The following is a 19,652-nucleotide window of genomic DNA, read 5'->3' on the forward strand; positions in this document are numbered from 1 at the left end:
TTCCTCAACTGTCAAAACATTTAGGCCAGCTTAGGGTAGTATCCACCTTGATTTGTTGTTGTTGTGTGTAGAGATTTCCTAACCTGCCTCGGGCATAAAAATGTATTGAACTAGCCCGGTGAGGAGGACTATTTTCATGTATTTCAAGATGTGATGGCATCAGTACAGCATTTAATCTTGCCAGAGATAGACCCATAAACTGTCAAAGATACTTTATACATAACAATGGTGAGATCAGATGTAGTTTTCTAGAAAAGTATTTTACAGCTCAGCTCTATTGATGTGCCCAGTTGTTTATCGTTCCAATTATCTGAAAGGATTTGTGTTTATTTCTTTGGACCTTGTGTCCAGTATTTATGTGATACTCAGCGGCTTGTGTAAAAAAATCTTGTGTAAACAGGGCATTTTATAACATCTCTGACTAATGGTTAAAGTCCAAATGTTTTCCACATCACAGAGAACGTTATTTTCCAAGCTTCTGTTTGGACTTCTTGCTTGAATCATGAGCATTATTTTTTTTGCTTTGTTTTGACCTGCACACTTGGTAGAGAACCATTCTGAAAGAGTCCTGCTCAGGGAGACCTATAAAATCTACCATTGGGAAACAAACACCCCAAGATGGAGATCTATACCTGGCTTTTTGTTTTTTGTTGCTTTGCAGTTGTGCTTTGCATGGACAAACTATATGCCTCCAAGAATAATTTTCTGCCGAAAGACCATTCGACGGAAAACAGAGCCAAAAGGACGCTATCCAGGGGAAGTTACTGTAGGCTACGAGGCTGCTGTCCAGGCAGAGATGATGGCTGCACCTCTCTGTACTATGTCAGGAATGCCACATGTTACTGTGATGCTTTCTGTTCCTCGGGCCCTCCTGGCTCTGTAGACTGCTGCCCTGATTTCTGGAGTGCTTGCCAGGGCCACCCTATTACAGCTTCATCAGTGCTAGCGGGTGAGTGTCAAATATATCTCCAGCTGCATTTGGAGTAAAACTTGTGTGTCCCCTTGAATGTATACTGGCCAAATGCTACAACTTCTTTCTTTTTCTTTTTTTTGAAACTGTTATTGGCAAGTTAGGAGGTGTGTCCTCTACTTGGAGACGCCAGAGATTGAATCTGGGACCTTCTGCATCAAAAGCAGATGCTCTGCGACTGAGCTAAGAACCTTCCCCACAGACAGAATCTGTGAACTTGCAAAATTAAGCAATACATTTGGTAGCATTGCTCATTTTAAACATTTTAATAGAAATTGAAATGTATTGCAAATGACGTTTTGCAAGGCCCAAAATCACTGGTAGATTTTAAGAGAGCTATACCATTTTTACACCAGCTGCTTCTCCTCTCCTACTCCAAACCAAACCAGACTCAAATAATATTAAGGACTATAGCAGCAAGAGTATCACCAGAACATGGATTACACATGGGACCAAAGGTTTACAAATTTCTGATACTGCATGTGGTCTTCATGGACAGGGCTGTCTCAAGCACGTCGGGCGCCCTGCCGCCGTGGTGCGGAGATCGCTCCCCCCCAGCTCCGTTTCTTGCCGTGGCTGGTGGGCGGATGCAGCATGGCGCCCTGCGCCACCCAGACTACCCCTAGAGCCGGCCCTGTTCATGGAATCCATTGCCAACTAGGCTGGGGGAGGGGGAACTGATGTCCCGCTTGGTATTGCTGGACTACAACTCTCATCATCCCTGACCATTGACCATGCTGGCTGAGGCTGATGGACGTTGGAGTCCAACAACATCACTAGCCCTGAATTAAGCAAGGCTATCAATGGAAATAATGCAGGCGATAACCTGGCTCTAGTTCCAGCAGAACACAGTACTATGAAAAGGAAATGCTGAAAGGGACAGTGCTCTGTTCTCACCCTCCAATTTCCACACACCTCTGAAAGAAAAGAGCAGTTGGCTCCTTTCAGCTAAGTTGCTGGCAAACAATTGAGCTGCTTTTCTTCCAGCTGGTAGCCTGGCGTGGAACTGTATTTACCATGGAGGAGAATATCTAATCTCTGCTAAGGATGACAGAGGCTCCCTCATTTGAGTCACCGCAGGTCAGAAGGACTTTCTGTGAAGTGGCTGTGAAGAGCGGAATTCAGCGAGGCTTGTTCCTCCAGGAAGCTGGAGGAAGAGAAAGACACTTGGCACCTTCATACCTCAGGCCGCCCTCTCTTTGCGGCAATGAGTTGTGTATACATCAGCCCATTAAAGCCTGTTACAGATACATTGATTGATTGCTGCCTCTACGAACTGAAAAATAATACAAAATCTATCTCCTACTTAGAAAGAAAAGGGGAAATTGTCTCCTGATCACAAAAAAGTCTGTATTTTTTTTTGCCTGCCTGATTGAAGGCACCTTATTAGCTATTAGTGGCCTCGATTCAGCAATATTATCTAAAGCTGCAAGTCTCTGCAGTTCTATTGGTTCAGTATCCATCGGTTGTATATGGTACTTTAGAGAATACAAGATGACAGGTCCCTGCCCTGATGAGCTTACAATCTAAAATGAAAACTTGGGGGAACAACGGAAGATTGGTAGAAACATGGAGTTGGGGTAAACATGGTTACATGTGAGAAGGGCTGTAGCTCAGTGGCTTAGCTGATGCACCAAGCTGAACCATAAAAAGACCAGGGAGGAGCAAAATGGCCATGATCCTGTCCTTGGGAATCTGTGTATTTGTGTGTTTATGCCAACCCAAGCCCTGGTTTGGTTTAGCGTTACTTCCAAAAGTGGCCATGGAATTAGAGAAGATGACTCTGAAATATCAGATATATGCCACTGGAGATGTTCCCTGGGAGCAAGCCCTATCAAGCAGACTTGCTCCTGAGTAAACATGCTTAGGATTGGCCCACACAATAAACAGAGGACGTTAGTTATGACTAGCATAAGTCTGTTGCTCTCAACAGGGCTGTATCACACTGTATCATCTTTAGTTGGTTTTGGCTAATATTCATGACTTTTTTTTCTTTTTTTTGAGACATTCCAGATCCATTAGTTTTTTAACTATACTGTCTTCAGAATTAGCTGACAGGAAAATGCATGTTTCATTCCATGTTTATATGGATCTAAAGATGCTTGTGTACTCTGCTTAAAGTGAGTACACAGCATACATTTTTCAGACAGGGGAAACAAAGGAATGATCATTAAACCTTTTTAGGAATGTGAATAATTATGCTGGAAGCAGATGGATATGTAAACAGCATTACAAGAATATATTATGAAATCTTTTCTCAATTTGTACGGGCATGATTCGCCTATTCATCGAGTTCACTGATGCAGAAAATTAAAATGTCTACTTGGCAGAAACTGGGCAGAGGGATAGAATGCCACCCTCTGCTTTTAGGCAAATTATGTACAATCAATTACCTCGCCGGCATTTGGCTAATTATGGCCTCCTTTCTCTATGTACTGCATTGGCAGGATGCTTCAAAGGTGGTCGGTATCATGAAGAAGGAGCAATGATTCAAGACAACTGCAATTCCTGGTAATTGAGAAACAAATGGAACGTCTTCACTCTTGAGATCAGCCTTAAGAAACCAGCTCAAATCTTGTCTGTCTCGCAAACTCACTCGCTGGTTTTAGGCAACCCATTCATCTTCCACCTGCAACATACTATAGACAGAATGTGTGGCAAGGACTGCAACAAGATAATGGATGTGAAACACTTTGTGCATTTTAAGTCGCTGTATAGATACGGAGAGTATTTGAAATAGGAGTTGGTCATTATTGCGCCCATGTTGTTTGGCTGATAGGTGGTTCACCAAGTTCATTAATTAGAGACTGTGAGGTAGGAGATCACAGGCTCTGATTGCCCCTTCAAATTCAGCTAAGGGATTTAGATGGTGTGGGGGTTTCTTTTGAAAGGGAAAAGAATACTGGACTCCCTGTCAGAAAAGCTGCTGGTGCATTAAAATCCATAATTAAAAGCTTGCTTAGTTCTTAGCCATTGATCTTAGACAGATCAATGTGACTGAAGAAGAGTAAAAAAGAAAGAGAACTGAAATATTGCGTCTTCCCTGCCCCTTAAATGTAATTCTTGATTACATCTTAAGTTAGGGCAACTAACAGGGTGAGCCTATCCATGTCTATGAAGAAGTACAGTAAGTCCTATTGAGTTCATTGGGGCTTATTACCAGGCGAGTGGGTTTAGGATTGCAGCCTGAGGCAGCAGGGGCATATTTAAACTAAAATCCCACAGCATTTGCCAAGCAATACAGGAAAGACAGAGGGAGGGATTGAGAGAGAGAGCATCTACACCTTATTTTGAATGCATTAACAAGTCCATTAACCTCTCTTTCAAATGGATATTAATTGGGCAATTTTCAATGCATGACTGCATGCATACAGAGAGAGAAAAACACTAACATGACTAATTTCTTTATTAGATAAAATGGTCTATTGTATCTGAGGACCCAGCTGCTGGTCTTGGCCAGATTCCATTCCCAAATCCATCCTAACAATTCAGCAGCAGCAACATTTGGACTGTGAATGGTTTGGAAAGCAGAATGTACAACCCTAGAATGAATTCCATTTCTATCTGGGGAGCAGGTCTGCAGGCATGTGACAGTTTATGATTCTTCACTTTAAGGACATTGTCACAAAGGTGAAAAAAGTAAAGGACCCCTGGACGGTTAAAGGTAAAGGGACCCCTGACCATTAGGTCCAGTCATGACCGACTCTGGGGTTGCACGCTTATCTCGCATTATTGGCCGAGGAAGCCGGCGTATAGCTTCCAGGTCATGTGGCCAGCATGACAAAGCCACTTCTGGCGAACCAGAGCAGCACACGGAAACGCCGTTTACCTTCCCGCTGTAGCGGTTCCTATTTATCTACTTGCATTTTGACGTGCTTTCGAACTGCTAGGTTGGCAGGAGCTGGGACCGAGCAACGGGAGCTCACCCCGTCACAGGGATTCGAACCGCTGACCTTCTAATCAGCAAGCCCTAGGCTCAGTGGTTTAACCCACAGCGCCAGTCAAATTCGACTATGGGGTGCAGCGCTCATCTCCACTTTCAGGACACCATGACAGAAGCCAGAGCTCACAGAAACACTGTTTATCTTCCTGCCACAGTGGTACCTATTTATCTACTCCTGCTGGTATCCTTTCAAACTGTTAGATTGGCAGGAGCTGAGACAAAGCAACAGGAGCTCACCCCTTCATGCGGATTTGAACTGCTGACCTTACGATCAGCAAGCTCAAGAGGCTCGGTGGGTTCAGACCACAGCACCACCCATATCTCCAATTCCAACAGGTTTCCCTCAACATAGTGCTTTTCATTAAGAAGCTCTGATGAAAGTGGTGTGGAAGATTTTTCTGAGATAAGGCAGGCATCTGTTCCAAAGAACAGCTATATTCTGAGGGGCAACTGTAGATCATAAACTAGATTTAGAAGAACCCATTCTTTTGTGGGGGCCCATAAGAGTTACTGAATACCCACTAATATTGATTATTGATTTTTTAAAAACCTGTCACCAAGCAGATAAAACAAAGAGGGAATATATGACAGAAGCCCAAATGTTCTTCAGCAGATACACTCACACACAGAGGGACAGAGGGAGAGATGAAAAGAGGATTATAAGATGATTGTTTCAGGACCATGTACTATGTGTTTGTAATTATTCTCCACAAACTTTTCCTATGTAAGTCTTACTCTTTCCTTTTATTCCTTTCAGCAAATGCATAAGCAGCAAGTGGAACTGCACCGAAGACACGTGCCTCGTGCAGCCCAACTTAATTAAGCAAATCAACGATGGTAACTATGGGTGAGAAAAGTCCTGTTCTGCAGCTCCCATTTTATCCATAGAGGAAAAGGTCACTTGAGCCTGACACAATTGCCTTGATATCTTTTTTCCCCCAAGCACCATGTCCACAGATGTGTGTGTGTGCATTTATTATTACACCTCCTCTGTGAGCACAGCGCAAGATATGTGTATATTTTCTTCTTTTGAAATAACTCTATGCAGTTATTCCTCTACACAGCATAGAGAAGCAATCTCTCACCGAAGCTTCGAACATTAGTCCCCCGATGATTTAGATACTGAGAGTGACAGCGTCACACACACAAATTGAATGCTGAGTGCCCCCATGAAGTTAGTTTCTGTTTTCAAGATAGAGCGCGTTGATTTTTATAACTGATTTTATTACAGTGGTGCCTCGACTTACAAATTTAATCCATTCCGAAGTCGAAAAGCGCCACTGGAAACGCGATTTCCCATAGGAATGCATTGGAAATGGAAAAATTTGTAAGTCGAAGCAACCCCATCTAAAAATTCGTAAATCGGAAAAACCCTATCTAAAACCGCCGCGGTTTCCGTTCGGATGTCGAGTAATTCGTAAGCGCGCGGCCATTTGCCCCATTCATAAGTCGAAAAATTCAGTTGTTGAGTCATTTGTAAGTCGTGGTACCACTGTATTTGATAACTCTTTACATTGAACATATAGGACACTTGTTCCACTAGGGATTTCTGCTCTGTGCAGTGCATCCTTGATATAGCAAAGTGCACTAAGGCTTCCTGTTTCTGGCGGTGAGAAATGGCTGACTCCCACACGATCGGACCTCAGCCGTGCCGGTAATTCAGGGTTGATATGGGGGTAATTAGCCCTGGCAAACTCCCCAGGGTGGGGGAGGACTGTGTTGTAGATCTGCAGATCGTCCAAGATTTGTCAGCTGGCATCAAGGTGCAAGTGGCAAGGACGCTGGGTCCTAGAGCACAGCACGGCTGGTACTCTCCGAAGTCACTCTCACAAGCCGGAAATATCTGTTTCATAAAATAATTAGATTTTCACAATAAACAGACATAGTCTGGACTAAAGAAGATTGAGAAAAAATCTGCAGAATTGCACAGTCGCTAGTGTTTATGCTTCAAAGAGATTCTCATCATGGTGTTTGGATTTACGGAGGTGATTGGTACGTTCTTTTTTCTTCTTCTGTATACCTACAATTGTTTTTCTATGCCAAGCCTCATTAAGAAACCTTAAAAAACAAAACAAAACAGAGTACAGATGGACTTCTATTTATAATTAAGTATTCAACTGCGCAGTTTTACTTAGACTTGATAAAGATAAAAGAAGAAACAAGATGGTGCTTGTTAGTATGATGCAGCACGGGAAAATGAGAATTTCTCCCTTTTTCTAGGGAAGTGGGAAATGCTTACTAGCTGACTTTATAATGACTTGAGATAACAATTTGGGACAACATACAGTGCATCTCTTTGCAGAATTTCTTCATTATGAGCAAGAGAGAAGGCTAAGTGAATGTCTAGTAACCCCCCTTCTAGGGCCCGGGGGGGGGGTGTTGTGTGGTCTCCGGGAAAGCTGATCAATCGCCAAATGACTTACATCTATGGAATACAGTTCATTTACATTGCAATATTGCAAACAGTATGCTTAACAGCTTAACATTGGGAATTTATCATGAACTGTAACTATTTAATAACTTGGGAGTTACTGCGTCATTAAACTTCAAACGACAGGCTTGGAAAACAGCCCGGACTGGAAGATTGGAATGAAGTCACGAAAAGCTGAGCAGGCAAACTGACAGTTGAAAAAATACACAAATAAAACTGTACCCGATGAATGAAAGGATATATAATCTCTGACATGATTGAGAATCACACAACTAGGGACGGGTAACTGTAAAGCGTTAAGATCGGAATGTGGAAAATATGAGAACAACAAGAAGGCAGAAATGAAAATATTGGAGATATACTTCAGAGGTCCAGAGTATAGGAAGCCCGAAAAATTAATAATTAATAATTTGGATTGTAATTTGGCTGTTTTTAAATTTATTTTTTTTTTAATATTTTTTAAATTAAATCATTTTTATTGGTTTTACAAATACAAAGGTATAAACAAAGAATCAGAAAGTATATCCATCTAAAGAGATTCATCCGAATCTCAGGACTTCCCCCCGATCAAATGCCTAGAAAGGATCCTCCAGGTGAGACCTCCGACACAGAAAGAGGCCATGCATCAGGTTGGCTCTAGAGTCCAGGCAGTCTGAGGATCTTCTGGCTGGTTGGGCAGCATTTGGGTTTGTTAGGATTCCTTGGCCTTAAGTGTGTTTCAAGCAATGTTCATAGAATCATAGAGTTGTTTTTTTTTTTTTTAGATATAAAAGTCCTTTATTGATATACACAATTAAAAACAATAACAGATAACAAACATAACATTTATATGAATTAAACCTAATATCAAAAAAGTTAGCAGAAAGAGTTTAAGAATCAGAAAAGAAAGAGAAAGAAAGAAAAAAGCAGGATCCAAAAAAGTGAAGGAAAAGAAAGAAAAAAGAAGGAGTTCAAATATGGGCATTACCTACTGTCCAATAAGGTAAGTCCCTACTTCCACCGCTTCTTCGTACAGTTACATTCATAATGTATAGCCCGTCTTTTTATAGATATCGTAATTAAGATAAATAATCAATATGCAAGCCATCTAATTCCAGTTCTCATATCCGACAAGATCATTCTAAGCACAACCAAATTTTAATTCCCTTACCGTATTTTCCCAAATACTCATTTAAACATTCCCATTGTTTTCTCACTTTGTTTTTTGGTTTTTGGTGAATTATGTCCGTTAGTTTGGCCAACTCTAGATACTCACACACTTTGTCAACCCATTGACCTTTGGATGGAGTATTAATACTCTTCCAATTGCTGGCTATTAACAATCTTGCAGCCGTTGAGGCGTACAAAAACAAACTCTTTTTTCCACTCGGTATATTGTTATTCAAAATGCCTAATAAATACATTTCTGCTTTTTTTTCAAATGAGATTTTTAGTAGTTTTGTGATTTCCTCGTGGATTGTTTCCCAAAAAATTTTAACCACCGGGCATGTCCACCATATGTGAAACAGGCTGCCGGGAGCTGCATTACATCTCCAACATTTGTTACTTAGAGATCTATTTATCTTTGCCAATTTTTCCGGGACCATATACCACCTGTAGTGCATCTTTATGTAGTTCTCTCTTAACGTATAACAAGCGGTAAAGTTTATATCTTTTGACCAAAATTTTTTCCAATTTTCATATGGTATTCCGTAGCCTAAATCTTGTTCCCATTTTGTTAAACATTTCCCTTTTTCCCCTTCTTCCTGCTCTTTATCGCCTAGTAGCTTATAAACTTTGGCTATGATCTTATCGTTGTTAAATAGTATTTCTTTTTCAAATTTAGTTATTTGAGTGTTAATTCCTCGTGATTTGACGTCTTTATCATATGTGGCCCTCAATTGGAAAAATTCTAGCCAACTTATCCCTAGTGGTTTTAGATCCTCGTATTTTTTTAGGTTGATAGTCCCTTCCTTCTTTTCTGTCAGCTCTCTATAGGTCGGCCACAATTTTTTCTTGTTACACCTCAGCATGGCATTTGCCTCTACTGGGGATACCCATCCGGGTATTTTATTCATAATCTTTTCTTTGGTTCTGTCCCACACCTCGAGCAAGGCTCTCCTCAAAATGTGGTTTTTGAATCCTTTATGTATCTGTGCCTTCCCGTACCATAGGTAGCCATGCCACCCGAAAACCTTGTCCCATCCCTCAATATTCAAGGTGTCTGTGTTTTTCAGCAGCATCCATTCTTTAAGCCAGCTCCAACAGGCTGCCTCGTAATACCTCTTCAAATCTGGGAGCGCCAATCCTCCATTATCCTTTGATTTTATTAGGTCTTCCATTTTTATTCTGGCTTTCTTCCCCTGCCAGATGAAATCGGCTAGGTCCTTCTGCCAGTCTTTAAAGTGTCTGAGTCCCAAAATTATAGGGATATTCTGGAAGAGGAACATTATTTTTGGTAAGACCACCATCTTTATCATTGACACTCGTCCCCAAATTGACAGTTTTAGTTTATTCCATTTGGTCATGCTATCTTTAATTTCTTTCCACTTTTTAAGATAATTATCTTTAAGTAAGTTGGTATTCTTATTCGAGATCCAGATTCCCAAGTAGTTGACTTTATTCTCTATTTTAATTCCTGTTTTCTTTACTAGATCTTCATTATCTTTCTCACTCATATTTTTTGTTAATATTTTAGATTTTTCTTTATTTAATTTGAACCCCGAAACCCTGCCGAATTCTTTCATCTTGGTTAACACTTTAATGATACTTTCTTGGGGTGTTTCTGTAGCTATTATTAGGTCGTCAGCGAAAGCTTTCGTCTTGTAGCATATAGGGCCCAGGTTGATGCCTTTTATCTCTTTATCTTTCCTTAACGCTATTAAGAGTGTTTCTATTACCATGATGAATAGGAGAGGAGACAGGGGACACCCTTGTCTCGTCCCTCTTTCTATGTTAAATCCTTCGGAAATTTCGTTATTAATAATTATCTTTGCCTTTTGTTCCTTGTATATTGCTCTTATTCCGTTTAATATTTTATTTCCCATTTTTAGATTTTCACATACATTGATCATGAAAGGCCAGGATACACTATCGAATGCCTTTTCCGCATCGACGAGTAACATCGCGATTTCAAGGCCTGGTTTCATATCGACATATTCCAGAAGATCTATAATTATTCTAACATTGTCTTTTATTTGCCTTTGGGGGAGAAAACCTGCCTGATCTCTGTCTATTATTCTACTCAAGAAATTTTTTAATCTATTTGATAATATGCTTGTAAAAATTTTGTAGTCTATGTTTAATAAAGAGATTGGCCTGTAGTTTTTTATGAGCTTCGGATCCGCGTCTTTTTTGGGAATTAAGGTGATGAAAGCTTCCCGCCAGGATTCTGGTAATTCTCCCTTGTCTAATATTTCATTCATTATGATTTGGAGTTTGGGTATAATCACATCTTCCAATTTTTTGTAATACTTCACCGTGATCCCATCTGGACCCGGTGATTTCCCTTCTTTTAAATTCCTGATGGCCCTTTGGATTTCTTCTTTTTCTATATTGGCATTTAAAATTGCATATTCTGTATCATTAATTTCGGGTAGATTATTATCAAGTATATATTTTATAGCTTCCTTTTTGTCAATATCGACTTCTTTATATAAATTCTTATAGTAATTCACGAATTTGTCTTTAATTTGATCGGTGTCCGTAATTTCCTTTCCCTCTTCTATTATATTATTTATTATTTTATTGACCTGTCTTTCTTTTAACGCCCAGGCTAACATTCTTCCGGGTTTGTTTGCCTGTTCGAAATATTTTTGTTTTGTCCAGATAATTTTCTTTTCTACTTCTTTATTGACCAAATCCGTCAGATGTGCTTGCAGTATTTTAATTTGTTGTATTATTTCGTCATTTTTTGGGTATTTGACCAATTCTTTTTCTTTACCTCTTATTTGTGCATTGATTTCCAGAATGTTTTTCTGCTTTTCTCTCCTTATCCTGCCCGTCTGTTGTATCCCAAACCCCCTCATGTAAGCTTTACTTGCTTCCCATATTATTTTACTGTCTGATCCTTGGCTTTCATTTATTTCAAAAAATTCCTTAAGCGTCTCCTTAGCCTTGATGACCCTTTGTTCTTCCCTCCATATCTCGTCGTTTAACCTCCACCTCCCCTTTGTTTTACTCTTAAATTTAAATTGAATTGTTACGGGGTTGTGGTCAGAGATTGACTTATTTAATATTTCGGCCTTTTCCAGATGTGGTATTAATTTCCTTGAAATCCATATTGCATCAAGTCTTCCACCCGATTTCTGGGCACCCGAATAGTGGGTAATATCTCTAACATTTGGATTTTTAAACCTCCATGCATCATGCAGATCATAATTTTCCACTAGTTGAAAAAATGATTGAGGGAGTTTACCCGATTTAATTTCTTTGTCTCTATACGTTCTGTCCAGCTCTATTGAGACCACCCCATTTAGGTCTCCCATTACTATCATATTTTCTCCCAGGTGGTCCCAAAGAGCCTCCTCTACCCTTTTAAAAAATTCATCTTTTTTATCATTAGGAGCATAGATTCCCACTATTATTATTTTCCCTTCTCTTGTATACGTTTCTACTCCCAAAATTCTACCCTCCTCATCCTTAAATAACAATTTTGGTTTTAACACTCCATTTATGTACATAACTATCCCTCTTTTCTTTTCGGTACCTGAGGATATAAATTCAAGGCCCAGCCTACTGTTTTTTAACACTCTTATGTGATTTTGTGTAATATGCGTTTCCTGCATACAGATAACGTCCCACTTCTTTTTTTTTAATAGACATTCTGTCTTGTTCCTCTTATGTTTACTATTCAAACCGTTTATATTCCAAGAGATACAATTCAGCATGGTTACCCTTTATTATTATATAATAAGTTCTTGTTACCTTCCTATATCCACCTGCCAGTTAATGACAAGGTAGTTACGGAGGAAGGAAAATAAACCCAAAAGAAATTATTCAATGAACAATGAGACAATGTCAAACAAATTACTCTCTAAATGACAATTAAGAAAGAAAGGAAAAAAAGAGCAAGTAGAAAAATTTAAGCAAATGAACTACTTTTGTGGCAAATAGGAAAAAAAAAAAACAAAAAAAAAAAAACACAAAATTTACTTATAGATGTTAAAAAACTTTCATTCCCCACAGAGTTACTTGCTGTCTCCCTTTGCCTCTGGCAGTTTCTCCCCACCTAGTTCATCCCAATATTTCCTCCAGAATATTTTAGTCTCCTCGACTGATCTATAAGTTCGTTTTCTGTCTTTATATGTAAATGTTATCCCTTCCGGGAATTCCCATTTAAACCTAATGTTATTTTTCCATAACGCCGATGTTATGAATCTATAGTTCTCCCTCTTTTTCAAGATTCTGGTGGGCATCTCTTTCTTTATCTCAACTAGCGCTCCATCAATGTGCAGTGGATCTGTTCTGCCTTTTGATAACAGTTTATCTCTTAGTAATATCGAATTAAGAAATAGCAGGCAGTCCCCTGGACCCTTTTTCCCTTTGCCTTTGTTAGATCTTATTCGGAATATTTTTTCAATATCTAGCATTAAATCTTCCTCCTGCACATCAAGCCATTTCGCAATAGCTTTCGTTAGTTTGGAAGATATGTCTTCGTCGTGGTCTTCCTTGACGCCTCTCACACGAAGAGTAAGCTCTTTTTGTTTCATTTCCAAAATTGAAATTGCGTCGTATGTTTCTTCCTGGATTCTTTTAAGTTTGTCAATTTCCTCTTTATTTTTTTCCTGGAGCCTTTTTGTTTCTTTCTGGTCTTGTTGGATTTTTTTTATCTGGTCCTCTTGCTTCTGTGTTTTAGTTTTAACTTCTTGCACCGCTGCTTCTATTTCTTTATTCTTCCCAGCTATTTGGTTAATTTGTTCAGAGAGATCAACGATCAACTTGGAGTTATTTTCTATCTTTGAACCCATATTTTCCATTTTACTGTCTATTAGTTTTATATTCCCGTCCAAATTTGTGATTTTATCACTCAAGTTTTTTTCCATTCTCTCCAGTGCTGAGACTAGTTCTTTCATTTCCATGTTACTTTCGGTCTCAGGTAGTGATGTTCTGCGTTGTTGGTTTAAAGCTGAGTTCGCTCCACTAGCAGCAAATCCTCTTTTAGAGCCCATCAGGAGTTTGGTTGAAATTAAGTCTTTTTCTTTCACTTATATTGGCGTTGCAACAAGAAATTTTGGGAATCCCCTCTGTAGTTTTTTTTTACGTAGCCATTTCTTACTTATTTATAATGTCCAATAATAATGTCTCTACTACTGGAGGGTTGCTTTCGAGGGGTTTCTCCTTTTCCCCCTGTCAAGTTGAATCCAGCCACTAGGTGGCGATCGTCTATAGAGATTGTCTGCGGGGATCTGCAAAGATCTGTTTGTATTGGTGTAGCGTCTATCTTGACCACACGTGTCGCTGTTGGTTCTGTCGATTCCTCTACTCCTTAGCCCCGTCTTTGTTTGCCGTCGTCTTTCTCTTTGCCTTTTCTTTCACTTAGAGCCACCTAATATGGCGGGCGGGCGCTGTGGGGCAATTAAAGTGGTATTGTCCAATTTCCTTAGTGCATGAGACAGCTATTTTTTACCGGTTTGTGCCGCTCAATGGTGGTAAGTTGTTGTTATTTTTTTCTCTTGCCGGTTGGACTGACAGGCTGTGTCTATGCTCTGTGCTCTGTCGCGGTCCCCCTTTTCAATTATTAAAAGTCTCTGCCTTACGGTAATTTAAAAAGCTCCAGGCGCTTCCCTCCTGCCCCCCGCTTTCACTATGCGGGGGCTTGTTAGATGTTGTCGGCTTTTTAGTTATTTTGGGGAGGGAGCGCCTTACTGTTAGCAGCTTTGTTCTTTACGGAGAGTTCAGCGCTTTCTTTACCGGAGTTTCGGGCGTTAGACGCCGAGAGGGGTTGGACTGCCCCGAGCGCTAGAGTCTTTCTACGATTTTAGAGAAGACCCCTGCACGCCACCGCGGGCACTGGCCCCCAAGATTCCCCCCTGGGGTCGGGGATAACTCACGCCAAGCTCCCCGTCTTTTCGCACTCTCGGACGTCAGGTCTGCTTCGAAGTTAGCGAGAGAGAGCAGAACCTCGACCGGCTTCAGCGCGCCATTCCGGAAGTCCTCCGGCTGTTTTTAAATTTAATTTAATTATTTTTAATTGGAATGTGATTTGATGGATTTGTTAATTGAATGTTCTTATTGGAAAACTAATAAAAATGATTTATTAAAAAAAAAAGATATAGCAAAGTGCACTAAAACATGTTACCAAGATTTTTTCATCTTAACTGATCCCATGGGAGACAAAATGCAGAAACAGTTTTACTTTCTGCTGTGATTCCCATATCTTGCTGCCTGAGCCTGGCAGGTCTATACATCACAAGCAGCAAATATGTCACAATTAAAAGGTGACTAAATTGAAATCCTGGTTTCACTTTGTAATAACTCCCCCTGCTCCAAAAATGTATGTTTGTATCCATGAACACACACACACACTACAGGAGGATGGCCATGCATAAAGTAGGCCCTGTCCCATAATAACATTTGTTAATGTAAAATGACTCTGTGTTTGTTAGTGGGGCCATTTTAAGCAATGCTCTTGAGCAGTCGCAGGGTGAAACCCTCAGTAAATCAGATCCTGTTTCTTAAGATAGGAGGACCCTTGGACGTCTAAGTCCAGTCAAAGGCGACTATGGGGTGTGGCACTCATCTCACTTCAGGTTGAGGGAGATGGCGTTTGTCCACATAAAGCTTTCTTAGTCATGTGGTCAGCATGACTTAAACCACTTCTGGTACAATGGGACACCGTGATGAATGCCAGAGTGCACGAAAACACTGTTTACCTTCACACTGCAGCAGTACCTATTTATCTACTTGCACTGGTGTGCTTTCGAACTGCTAGGTTGGCAGGAGCTGGGACAGAGCAATGGGAGCTCACCACCGTTACACAGACTCGAACTGCTGACCTTCTGATGGGCAACCCTAAGAGGGTTGGTGCTTTAGACCACAGTGCCACCCGCTCCCAGAGGAAAAGACAAAAAAGGGATGTGTGTGTCTCACACTATGTATGTGTGTATGTGTTAAGCACTGTCGCAGCAAAAGACAACCCCTTGCATTTCAACTGTAGGTGAGATTACCATGATCGCCATCCCACCAGCATTTTTGTGTCAGCAAAGGTTCATGTGATAAACATGATCTTGGAAATCTAAATCATCATGGTTCCTGGAAATGGGTTTGCTGCGGGTGATACCTAATGTTAGCTGTAGAGTAGACCCATTGGAACCAATGGACTTTCCTAACTTGAGCCCATTGATTACAAGAGGTCTACTGTGAATATGACTAGCCTTGGATATCACCACATATGGATCAAGCATTACAACACTACAGGGGGGAAAATTCCTATGGTGGATGTTTTAAACAAACAAACAAACAAACAAACAAACAAACGTGAAGTAAACCTTTCACTGCAATTTTGCATGTAGTACTAACCGATAAGCAATATGACTAAGCTATAGCATGATAGTGCACTGAATGATGTGAATTTGTGTGAATGATGAAACTCAAAATACCATCTTTATGTTAAAAGGAGTGAAATTGCCTAGAATTATCAATATATTCTCTTGAAAAGGATGGGCAATGTATTCCTTTTTATTGTATGAATTGCAGAACCTGAATGGCAAGTTCAAATGCTACCATTTCCCACACCAGTGGAAGATTGTTTTCTATGAAGGGAAATCTTATGAAGGCTTCATTCAAAACTTTTTAAAATGGCAACATCTATGATGAACTGCCCATGGAGCTAAGCATGCATGACTAACACACTGTTTTTTTAAATTTATTTCTGAGGCAGATGGAAAGCTAAGAACTACAGTCAGTTCTGGGGAATGAGTTTGAAAGAAGGTTTCTATTATCGTCTTGGCACGTTTCCCCCATCTGCTGCCCTGCTGGACACAAGACAAGTCACAGTAGGTTTTCATTTTCTCTCCTCTCTTCGAACAGCAAACTTCAATGAAGCCTTTCCCCACAGTTGTCCTCAAGCTATGCTTCAGATGGATTTGTCCATCATCCTGGGCACGACACTGATAGAAAGTGTCAAGCACAGGCAATTGGCTAACCAGGTGAAAACCATGATTCTCTTATACGTGGAAATGAAATCTTCCTCCGAGGGAAAGCTGCTCAATCACAGAATGATAGAACTGTAGAATTGGAAGAAGCCCTGAGGACCATCTAGTCCAACCTCCTGCAATGCAGGAATCTCAACAAAAGCATCCATGGCAGATGGGCATCCAACCTCTGCTTCAATACCTCCAAGGAAGGAGAGTGCACCACCTTCTGAGGGAGTCTGTTCTATTGTCGAACAACTCTTGCCATCAGAAAGTTTTTTCTGATGTTTAGTCAGAATCTCCTTTCTTGTAACCTGAATCCATTTGTTCAGATCATACCCTACAGTGCAGGAGAAAACAAGCTTGCTCCATCTTCCCTGTGACAGCCCTTTAGGTATTTGAAGATGGCTACCAAATCTCCTCTTTTCTAGGCTAAGCATACCAAACTCCCTCAACCATTCCTCATAAGGCTTGGTTTCCAGACCCTTGATCATTTCAGTTGCCCTCCTCTGCACAGCTTGTCAATGTCCTTAAATCAGGCATCCCCAAACTGCGGCCCTCCAGATGTTTTGGCCTTCAACTCCCATGGTCCCTAGCTAACAGGACCCAGTGGTCAGGGATGATGGGAATTGTAGTCCAAAACATCTGGAGGGCCGAAGTTTGGGGATGCCTGCCTTAAATTGTGGTGCCCAGAACTGGACACAATATTCCAGGTGTGGTATGTCCAGGGCAGAATAGAGTGGTCCTATGACTTCCCTTGATCTGACACTAGACTTCTGTTGATGCAGCCTAGAATAGAATTAGCCTAAAACAGGCATCCCCAAACTGCAGCCCTCCAGATGTTTTGGCCTACAACTCCCATGATCCCTAGCTAACAGGACCAGTGGTCAGGGATGATGGGAATTGTAGTCCAAAACATCTGGAGGGCTGAAGTTTGGGGATGCCTGGCCTAAAATAACATGTAACAATTAGAAAACATATAACACTTGGAAAAAGTGGTCCTTAGAAATCCACTCATATGGGGTCATATGGGGAAAGGCTGTGGCTCAGTGGCAAAGCATCTCCTTTGCATGCAGAAGGTCCCCAGGTTCAATCCCCAGCATCTCCAAGTAGGTCTGAGAGATCCTGCCACCTGAAACCCTAGAGCAGGCATAGGCAAACTCGGCCCTCCAGATGTTTTTGGCCTACAACTCCCATGATCCCTAGCTAGCAGGACCAGTGGTCAAGGATGATGGGAATTGTAGTCCCAAAGCATCTGGAGGGCTGAGTTTGCATATGTCTGCCCTAGAGAGTCATTATCTGTCATAATATGTATGTTTGAATATAGTTATCCAGTCAAATGCCTTGGGTTTCTTGTAGGAAAACCTCATCACAGAAACAGATTTCCCTGAATTTTTTGTAGCCTCGTATGAATGGCCTGGTTGGATTCATGACCCACTGGATCAAAGAAACTGTGCAGCATCCTGGGCCTTTTCAACTGCAAGTAATGTGTCCCCCCCACTCTTTTTCTCTCACCCTAAACGTATAAGAGAGGTTGTCCATGCTTGCAATAAAATATTTCAGTTAGTAGTTCATTGCTTGCTAGAGAAGGTTTAGGCATCTCTTTACTTTTTCCAAAAGTTTCAAAAGGGTTTACTATTTTATCTGTTTAGGGTAGTCTTTTCCCCTTTGGGCTTCTCCTTCTCTTATTTATTGCCTCTCCTCTAATGCCCCTTAAGTGGGGAGGTGGATAGTAAGATACAGTGTTTTTTTCTTTAAAGAAATGTTTAGGGGTACTCTCATTCAGGGGTGCAGCAAGGGGGGCGATGGGGGTGGGGTGCCCTGGGTTCCAGCTGGGGGGGTTGACAGTTGGTGTGCCCCTCCCCGCCCCTCGCCTTCGCCCGCACGTGCTGTACAGACATATGCGGTCCGTATGGGCTGCCACTGGCGTGCGGCAGCCTTGTGGCCCGGGCTGCTGCTCTCTCGCGACACCCCTTTACGGGCCACTGTGTGCGAGCGGCAGCTCGTGGGGCCACCATGCGCCAGCGGCACCCCACACGGACTACGCATGTGCAGCATCCTGCACATGTGCACTTCATATGGGGCGGTGCACATGTGCAGTCCGTACGGGCTGCTGCTGCCTGTGGATAGCGTGCCCCCCGCGACTCCAAAGCCAAGCCTCGAGCCTCCCGATAATCATCCCGCTCGGCAATCCCATCTCCTCCTCTTCCATTAGTGGAGGAATCTGCTGGATCAAAGGTTGTTATGGGTGTTGAATAGCAGCACTGGAGTCTGCTCTTTGGTTCCAGTCACCATCCAAAGCAACCCGGGTACTAACCTAGAGAAGAGCTTCTCCCACAAAGTCAGCAATGGAAACACTGGCAGTGGTGGGACACAGAGAAGGAGAAAGGTCATAGCTCAGTGGCAGAGCATCTGCTTTGCATACAGAAGGTCCCAGTTTCAATCCCCAGCATCTCCAGGTAGGACTGGGAATGCCCTCCTATCTGAAACCCTGGAATGTGGCTGCAGGTTAACGTTTGTGTGGGAAGAAATCCCAGGTCCTAAGCCATACATCGACTTCTCAGATACGCTTTAGGTAGGATAGGCAAGCAAATTGGGGCATCTTGAGTTTCTCAACTTCCCTTTCAGCTAGCCAAAGGGATTGATCACATTTGAAGATGCAACCTATCAAAGTCCTAGGAAGTGCATCTCCAATTGTGTGGGAATGCGAAAGCTTAAAGTTGAGAGCATTCCCTCACAGCAATTTGCTCGAATTAAAGGGCACTCTGTGGTTCCATATATATTCTGTGACACAGATTTATTATGTCTGGCACAGAGAAAATTCTAACCGTCCAAACAATATAGATTACTTAGTAATCGGATTGCTTCCCATAAAACAGGTGTTGCGGCAGACAGAATAGCAATTGGGTCCAAAGGTCGTTTCACAGACAACCTTTCCCCTCAAAATTTGATCTCTTGTGACACCAGAAGCCAGCTTGGATGCAGAGGAGGAAGCATAAATGGGGCTTGGTCTTACCTCAAAAAATACGGGTAAATAAATCATTTACTTACTGTGCTTTTAGAGTTTAAAATAATCAACAGCAATAATGTTTTAAGAAAAGCAACTTATATATGTGAACATCCTGAAGCAAAACAAAAACAAAGTCACCAAACTGACATATTTTAAATTTGTGCAAAGCATAAATGCAAACCTGA

General features: G+C 41.4%; 1 protein-coding gene across 3 annotated transcripts in view; it reads left to right on the top strand.

Annotated features, from left to right (window-relative positions):
- The first annotated feature begins 453 nt into the window (after window positions 1–453).
- Window positions 454–19,652, top strand: part of TINAG (tubulointerstitial nephritis antigen) — a 30,544-nt gene continuing 11,345 nt past the window's right edge. The window contains exons 1-6 of one of the 3 annotated variants that reach the window (XM_088665765.1): window positions 454–949; window positions 3,418–3,481; window positions 5,671–5,760; window positions 16,205–16,319; window positions 17,817–17,940; window positions 19,337–19,487. In XM_088665765.1, the coding sequence (XP_088521891.1) occupies window positions 619–949; window positions 3,418–3,481; window positions 5,671–5,760; window positions 16,205–16,319; window positions 17,817–17,940; window positions 19,337–19,487 (875 nt within the window). In that variant the 5' untranslated portion in view covers window positions 454–618. Of the gene's footprint in view, window positions 950–3,417; window positions 3,482–5,670; window positions 5,761–16,200; window positions 16,320–17,816; window positions 17,941–19,336; window positions 19,488–19,652 lie in introns of all 3 variants that reach the window. The other 2 variants (XM_088665766.1, XM_088665764.1) reach the window with 2 other exon arrangements.

Source organism: Zootoca vivipara, chromosome 3, assembly GCF_965207765.1.
Source record: "Zootoca vivipara chromosome 3, rZooViv2.hap1.1, whole genome shotgun sequence".
NCBI lineage: Eukaryota > Metazoa > Chordata > Lepidosauria > Squamata > Lacertidae > Zootoca > Zootoca vivipara.